Source organism: Cynocephalus volans, chromosome 6 (assembly GCF_027409185.1).
Source record: "Cynocephalus volans isolate mCynVol1 chromosome 6, mCynVol1.pri, whole genome shotgun sequence".
Lineage (NCBI taxonomy): Eukaryota > Metazoa > Chordata > Mammalia > Dermoptera > Cynocephalidae > Cynocephalus > Cynocephalus volans.
This window is the reverse complement of record NC_084465.1, coordinates 114,432,508-114,440,429: the sequence shown is the minus strand read 5'-3', so window position 1 is coordinate 114,440,429 and position 7,922 is coordinate 114,432,508. Positions and strand designations below refer to the sequence as shown.

General features: G+C 56.8%; 1 protein-coding gene across 2 annotated transcripts; it reads right to left on the bottom strand.

Annotated features, from left to right (window-relative positions):
* Positions 1-3,108: 3,108 nt before the first annotated feature.
* Positions 3,109-7,627, bottom strand: LAT (linker for activation of T cells). 2 transcript variants are annotated; one of them, XM_063098963.1, is made up of 13 exons: positions 7,551-7,600; positions 7,331-7,373; positions 6,936-7,038; positions 6,759-6,786; positions 6,621-6,655; positions 6,281-6,368; positions 6,072-6,136; positions 5,799-5,979; positions 5,633-5,727; positions 3,978-4,040; positions 3,768-3,830; positions 3,590-3,683; positions 3,109-3,400 (listed from the first exon to the last, which is right to left on the bottom strand). In XM_063098963.1, the coding sequence occupies exons 1-12, from the start codon at positions 7,598-7,600 to the stop codon at positions 3,595-3,597; spliced, it is 903 nt and encodes a 300-aa protein (XP_062955033.1). In that variant the 3' UTR covers positions 3,109-3,400; positions 3,590-3,594. The 2 variants fall into 2 exon arrangements, with proteins under 2 accessions (XP_062955033.1, XP_062955034.1); XM_063098964.1 differs by lacking the exon at positions 7,331-7,373 and having other exon boundaries at positions 7,551-7,627.
* Between the last annotated feature and the right edge of the window lie 295 nt (positions 7,628-7,922).

The window sequence follows — 7,922 nt, the reverse complement described above, 5'->3', positions numbered from 1 at the left end:
CTCTCTCTCTCTCTCACTTGTCACTAAATCTACTTTTTCTCCAACACCAGAATTCAAGAAAAGTCTATTTCTGCTCCCCAGCTTCCATCTGTAGGGATTCTGCCCACTGACCACCCTGATGTGCTAAGGAACCACAGCCCCATAGACGCCAGTGCACTGACTTCTCTGTCCATCCCGCCTGGGTCATCGACTGTGAAAGCAAAGCCACATCCTCTTTCTTGGTCCAAGAAACACAAGTGGGAAGATGCTCAGTGCCTCAAGAAATGCCCCCCCGCCCCAGCCACCAAGGCAAGGATCAGCATCACCCAGGGCCCCCCTCATGCCTCACAGCCCATGGCCACCCTATCACTGTGTCCTTTGACTTTGTGTCCCAAACATCTCCTAACTCTACCACTTCTCCCCATTGCCCCTGCCATGTCCTTGGACTAGACCCCCAGCATTGCTACGTGGATTACTCCAACACCTTCCTTGGGGTCTCCCTGCCCTCACCGTCCATCCCCTCCCTCCATCAACCAAGCCAGAGACACTTGTATTTGCTAAAACACAAATCTGATCATGTCATTCTCTGCTCCAAAGCCTCCAGGGGGCAGGCCCTGGATCTCAGGGTAAAGTTTTCCTGCCTGTTCAGCCCCACCCTCTACCCATTCTCACCTCTCTGTGCCTTCTCCAGTCCCAAATATGGAATTTCTCTCAGTTCCTCAGACACACCTTGGGGCCTTTGCACATGCTGTTCCTAAGGCCTCGAGCCCTATATGCAACTTGTCCACTTGGCACAAACCAAACGGTGACTGCTGTTCACTGTTCCCTAAAGCAGCTTATGCCCTACTGTCCTGCTCCCACCCACTCCCTCCTTGGGCCTTGATGTTTCTTAATTATTATAAAATCAGTCAGATTTGCAAGCACGTAAAGAATAATGTATAAAACATCTGTATACACCCCTCCCCATTTAAGAATAAGATACTAGGCTGGCCAGTTAGCTCAAGTGGTTAGAGTGCAGTATTGTAACACCAAGGTCAAGGGTTTGGATCCCTTACGGGCCAGCTACATGCACAAAAAATAGATACTGTACATTTCACTGAGGGCTTCCTTGAACTCCTCCCCAATCTCATTCCCGCCACCCACCCCAAGGTCACCACTGTCCTGAGTTTGGCACTGTTCACTCTTATGCCTATCTTGATGCCCTCCGGTGACAGGTGTCTTAAGCTGTTCCCACCTGTCGCCATTACAATGCTGCCCAGAGCCAGCTTGTACCTGTCTCCTTAGTCCATGTGCTCCAGTTGGTCAGGGTGTATACCCAGGAATTTTCTAGGCAAAGGGACACACACATCTGCAGCTTTACTACATGTTGCTAGATTGGTTGTGACAATGCACCTTGTTGGTAAACTGTCTTTGTCCCTCACTCAGGCACAAAGTTGCTTCTGCCCATTTTTTTTTTTTTTTTTTTTGGCAGCTGGCCAGTGTGGGGATCTGAACCCTTGACCTTAGTGTGATAACACCATGCTCTAACCAACTGAGTTGTCCATTTCTATTTTCCCCAAATAAGAGGATTTAACACCAGCATTGATGTCCAGGCCATCCAATCTCCTCTCCAGACCCTCCTGCCCCCAACTTCTCCAACTGGGCTGCTTCTACGCTTCCCCAATCAGGGCAGCCAGCACTTTGGACAATAACCAGAACAAGGAGACAGTGGTCAGAGTCGAAGTGCGACTCTGTGGACCAACAGCCACAGATCTAATCCCAGATTTACCTCTTCAGCTGTGTCTTTGGGCAAGTGACTTGACCTCTCCGAACCTGTTTCCTCACCTGCAAAATGGAATACTAACCATATGATGATAAACGAGATAAGCATGGACATGCAGCAGACGCTCCATCAGGAAAGCTGCTATTGCTACCTTTGAAGTCCCCAGAACTGCCAACAACTTTGTGTGTCAGTCAGACTACTTTGGTTGTAGGGATAGAAACCCCAAGTCAGGCTGGGTTGAAGACAAGTTGTAATTTATTGGCCCACATAGCTGGGAAGTCTGAGCGAGGTCTTGCTTCGGGTGTGACTAGATCCAGGAGTTGCAATGACACCATCAGGGATCTGGTCCCATCCATCCCCGGCCATTCTCTCCTCCACGTTGGCTTCCTTCTTAGGTAGGCTCTCCAAGGGGTAGGTCCAGGACAGCAGCCTTCCAACTTAATAACTGCTGTGAACAAAAAAAGCTTCTCCTCCCCAACACCGCCTGCCGCAGTCCCAGGGCTGCTCCTAACTGGCCCGGGGTTTGGTCACATCCTATCTCTGAGCCAGAGATGGCCATGGCCCAGGTCTGGATCATGCGCTCACCACCTCCTGAAGTGGAGGGTGGTTCACCCATCTCCAAAATCACGTGGAATGAGATTGGGAAGGGAGCAGATCCTGGAGGAAATCTGAGGTAAAATTCCCCAAATCAGAGGAAATGGATCCCAGCCAGTAAAAACAATAGGTACCCACCAGACCCTCGCTATGCAAGGTGTGGCTCATGGATCAGCAGCATTAGAATCACACGGTAGCTCCGTGGAAATGCATCCCAGACTTGCAGATTCTGCGCTGCAGCAAGATCTGCAGGACTCATTTGCACGTCAGAGCTTGGAAAGTGCTGCGCTGCACATGAACTTTTTTAGTTGCTTCCACAATGTTTAAGTTCTGTTTTATTGAGAAGTACAACAGGTAAAAACTAAGAGAGTCCTTTGAGGTCATCAGGTCCAGACCCTGGACCTAAGGACGGAGAAGCTGAGGGCCACTGGGGAAGGGTCTTGCTGTCCACATCTGCTCCCTGCCCAGGGCTCCCCAGCCTTGCTCTGTCATCAGTCATCATCGCGGCCAGCGGCTGCCACACGAGCTCATGGGGAGGCGCACTCCAGAAGTGCCCACTGGGTCAGAAGGTGAGAGTGTCCTGGCCATCGTCGGCTGTCCCTCACAGCACCTGGCCAGGACCATCAGGAGCATCGCGCCCCTGTGGAGGATGGAGACCCAGACATACACACAGACATATCCAGATGTTCTCTGACCCACAGACTCGCACACGCGCGCGCACACACACTCAACACAGACACACGCAGGCCCTCAGACCCAGCCCCACCCTCACCCTGACTCTGACCCACTGGCCCCCCCAAAGCCAAGAGGATGACAGACTACACTGGCCTTTATTCTATTACAAAGAGTAGGGCTGGGGCCAGAGTAGCTCATTCTCAGGCTGCGTCAGAAGGTGCAGAGTGTTGGGGGACACAGACTGGACCCCAAAGTGACAATAAGTTAGGAGAAATTCTCAGGCTGTTGTCAGGCTGGAGCCAGGGGAGGGCGCCGGGGGGACCCCCAGAGCCACTTCCTCTGCCCAGCTCAGCCCTCCCATGCGAGGCTGGATCCAGGACACTCCTCACACTGAAACACAACAGGGTGGGGGAGAGGGGGAAGGGTTTGGGGTCAGGAGGTGGGTGGGGATCAGCAGCGTACCCGGAGTCGGAGAGGACAGGCCCGAGGTGGCAGGAAGGGGTCAGGAAGGGGCTCCTCGAGGGCGGGACAAGAGCCCACAGGTCCAGGGCAGGGCTGGGGGCGGGGAGGGCCTCTCACCAGCCTCAGTTAAGCTCTTGCATGTTCTCGTAATCTGGAGCTCCCCCTTCCTCCTCCTCCTCCTCATCTTCCACCTCCTGGGAACTCGGGGTGGCTGTGGGGGAAGGGAGGTTGGGCTCCGGGCTGCAAGCCACCCCCCAAGGCCGCTCCCCCTCTCTGCCCCGCCTCCCCCACACACCAGGCTTGGTCCTGGCTGCCGGCTGCAGTTCCTGGGACACATTCACGTACTCCCGGCTCCCATCTGTGGGGGCAGGGAGAAGGGGGACAGGCCACAGTGAGGGTGGGAAAGTGAGAGGACCCCAGCAGAGAGAGGGGATCATGGGCAGCCCTGGGGTGGGGTGAGGCCACACTGAGGGGGACGGACACCGGGGGAACGCCAGTCACTTACCCAGAGATGCTTCTGCACTGTCCTCACTCTCGGGAACGTTCACGTAGTCCTCACCGAACGCCACTGCAGGAGAGCACCGGAGCCGGCCCCCAGCATGGTTACCAGAGGCCCTCAGCCACAGATCCCCAGAGATCCCCCACCTCAGATGGCCAGGGCCCCCCGAGTCTCCCAACACAGCCACCTGCAGTCAGCCCCACAGGGATGCAGAGAGGGCATACCAGACTAGCAATGCCAGTGGCCTGGATAGGGACGAGGCCCACTTGACCAGAACTAATCAGAGTGGGTGGAACCATGGGAGGGCAGGGGGTCAGCAGGCCCCAGCATGGCCCCCAGGGGGACAGCTGGGATGAAGAACAGCTTAGAGAGGGGGCAGCTTGGTGGCATGGGCAGAGGGGTATGACATGCTCGGCCCAGCTGGCTGCTCCTCCTCACCGGGGCCTGTGCTGCCCCTGCTCCCCACCCCATGCCCATCCTACTCCCATCTGAGCCCCTTTGTGGCATGTGTCACCATCCATGTTAATTTGGTTTTTCCGTGTGTTGCCTTGTTTCTCCATGAGGACATGGACAAGGAGGGCTCTGGAGCCAGACCACCCAGGTTTAAATCCCAGTTCCAGCACTAACTGACCATGTAACCTCAGATGAGTTACCTAACCTCTCTGTGCCTTGGTTTCCCCATCTGTAAAATACCATTAGGAACGGTACCCACCTTTTAGTCGTAAGGATTAAAGCAGTGAATAGTAAATTAAGGTCTGTCGTATGGTAAGTGCTGCCCAGCATCTTTTAAATAATAAACGCTGCCATTGTATACAGAGGACAGAAGAGGCACAGGAGGGGAGAGGGTGGGATCCAGAGCACCTGGGGTTGTAGGGTTTAAGTTAATGCATGTAAAGCTCTCAGTAGGGCAAGTGCAGGCCCTCAATAAATGTCAGATACTTTACCATTACAGTCTGCCTCGCTAACTGGTGTATCTCTAGCACTGGCCCAGCAGGGGCACCCAGTAAATGTCAAATGAATGAATGAATGAAGAAAGCACTTGGACAGTCTGGAGCGCAGGAGAGAGGTGGCAAAGTGGGAATCTGCATGGGAATTGAAGCCAGGGCATGGAAGTGATAGTCCCAGGCAAGTACATAAAGAGAGAGGAGAGTAACGGAAGACTGGAGACCACCAGACACTGAGGAAAGGCCCGGAGGATGAGGCAGCGCAGGATGAGACCCGAAGGGAGAAAATTAGCTCAAAGGAGACCGAGACAATGCAGGAAGCAGAAGAAAACTTCCGCACACGCAAAAAGACAACCTCTCGTTAATATTCTTAGGATTTACAAGAGGAAATGGCCTCCATGAAACAAGAATAGGAGGCCATAAAAAAGGAACATTCAAGACCGAGAGAGCTTTTGGATAGGACAAAGGAAATTTATTGAAGAATAAAATCAAGGAACTCTCCCAGACAATAAAAAGAAGGCAAAGTGATAGTTCAGAGGAAAGGGTAAGAAAATCAGAAGATCAGGGCAGGAAGTCCAGTATCTGAAGGGCAGGAGTTCTTCTAGAAAGAACGGAGAACACAGAAGAGGAGCAGTCATCAAGGAATTAACACTAGAAGGAAGACCGAGGGCCTGGGGCACGTGGGGGGAAGGTGGGCTGCTCAGAAACGCGACTCACTGGAGAAGGCGCTGTCTCGGAGGCCAGGGTTGCTGGGCCCAGGAGCAGATGGGACAGTAGTGCTGGTGGCCGGGGTGTTGTCGGGTAGCACCACCCTGAAAGGAAGTAACAGGCATTAAGCGAGGACGCCCCGGCCTCAGCCACCACCTCCCACCCCGCTGCGCACAGGTAGCTCTCGTTGTGATAGTCTTCCTCATCATCGTCCTCATCCGCGTCCTCACAGGCTGGCTCTGGGGGTAACGATGCAGGGGTCAGCATGGCCGGGGACATGCCCCGGCCTCCCCACCCAGCCTGGGCACCCAGGTTCCCAGACACACCCTCGTTCTCGTAGCTTGCCACGCTGTTGGCTTCAGAGAGAGAGGGAGAGGGAGACTGATTCAGCTCAGGCTGGGCCAACCTTCTGCCCAGCCCCAGCCACTGCCCCCCTCTCCGCACTTACTGCCATCTGAATCCCGCCGGGAAGGTGGCATCCGGTGGGAGCCCCCAGGGGGCTGTGGGGATCTCCTGGGAGTCAAAGGTCAGGGGTCATGTCTGGTCTGGGGTAGGTCTCTGGGGGCAAGAGGGGTTGCAACAGGGAAAGAGGCCCCCAACCCAAGAAAGTGAGGGGCAGAGTGGGATTTGGAGGGAAGGGATTGAGGGGCTACTCACGGGATGGGGAGCAGGTCCGGCTGGCTCAGGGGAGGGCAGGAGATAACGGGTGGATAGGACATGGCAGGTGGCCAGGGGGCAAGCGTGTCTGAGAACACAGAACCAAGCCCCAGACATAACATCCCCCACCCTCATCAAGGCCTCAAAGGCAGACCAGCCCCCTGAAACCCCTGTGCTCTGGACAGGCCTAGAGGCTCCCATCCCCCCACATCCCAGCTCTGGTCAAGGCCATGTGGGCAGCCCCCGGGAACAGGGGGCTGCTGCACAAAGGCACAGGCTCGCTCACACACCAGGGACCACCTCACCTATGCTCGGGGTAGGGAACCCTCCATGTACTCACGAGGTGGTTTGATCAAGATGCTCCTTGGGTATGTACTGGCAAGAAAGACATGGTTTGGGTGCGGGTCCAGGAGAGGCCCAGCCCCAGCCCCGCCATGGGGTATGGAGAGCGACAAACAGGTGGACAGGGCAGACTCACCTATCTGAGGACGCACTGTCATAGGAGCCTGGAGAGGAGAGGGCCAGTGAGGCAGGGATGGGGTGCTGAGGGGGAGGACGTGGGAGCCCAGGGGCTCAGAGTCCCTGGGAGCAGGACAGAGGTAGGGACAGAAAGATGGACTACGGGACTAGGGCATGGGAGAGGACCCCCACTCACCTGGCAGTTTGCGGCAACGCACACACAGGGCCATCAGCAGCACGGTCAGGAGAGGCAGCAGCAGGAGGCCCAGCACGCAGGGGACCAGGACAGCCACCTCCATCTGCAGGACAGAGTGGGGCCAGGCCCGGCTGCACCTGCAGGCCCTCAGGGCAGAGCCACAGCAGGGCGATGGCCAGGCCTGTGGGTGCAGGGCTGAGAGGGCACCACGCTGGGAGCCCAGTGGGAGGCAGCTGCACCCTTGTTGGGGGGTCCCTGGATCCCCCCCTTGCTGGGCTGAGTGGGGGTCAGTGCTGGCTCTGGAAGCCCCTTGATCCCAGGACAGTCAGGCCAGGGCCTGGCTGGGGTCTGAGGCCCCAGCCACCCCCTGCGCAGTCCCTGCGCCCCAGCCGTACCTGCCCCTCGGTTCGTGCCCGCCTCTCCTCCGCGCCCACCCGCCTGCGGCAGGAAGCTGTGGTGAGCGCCCGGCGAGGGCAGGAAATCATCGGGCTCCTCGCCGGCTGCACCGCCCCCTTCCCACCCCCATCCAGCCAGTGGGGAGGTAGGGGAGGCCTGAGGAGTCCCCCCAGGCTCTCAAGAAGGGTCTGCTGGTCTCCAGGACGAGGGGCAACTCACACAGGGGAGAGGAAGAGTCCCGCAGGCCAGCCACAGCCACGGACCCACATCCATGGGCTGGGGAGGCAACCGGCAGGGAGGCCCCGACAGCAGGAACTCTGAGGTGTGGAGGGCAGTGCCCACCCCTCCTCATCCAGGCCTGCATGCCAAGAGGGGGGGATCAGGGGTGTGACTCACAGTCACACCGAGCCAGCTCACTAAGGAAAGCAGTCCTCCCTCTCCGTCACCCAGCCCAGAAGGACAGGGACTCACCGAGGCCCCACAGGAGTGACCCAGCAGTCTCCAGGAGCCCTGGGGCTGGGATGGGGCATCTCCTGCAGTCCAGAGGTCAGAGGTCACTAGCACCCAGAGAAAGACTCAAGCAGGCAGGTG

Excerpts from the sequence above, each read along its gene's own strand:
- LAT (XM_063098963.1), bottom strand. The coding sequence starts at position 7,600 with ATGTGGGTCCGTGGCTGTGGCTGGCCTGCGGGACTCTTCCTCTCCCCT. Across the intron at positions 6,656-6,758 it reads GACAGTGCGTCCTCAGATAG|TACATACCCAAGGAGCATCT; the intron begins GTGAGTCTGCCC and ends CTTTCTTGCCAG. Across the intron at positions 4,041-5,632 it reads CCGAGACAGCGCCTTCTCCA|TGGCGTTCGGTGAGGACTAC; the intron begins GTGAGTCGCGTT and ends GCTCTCCTGCAG.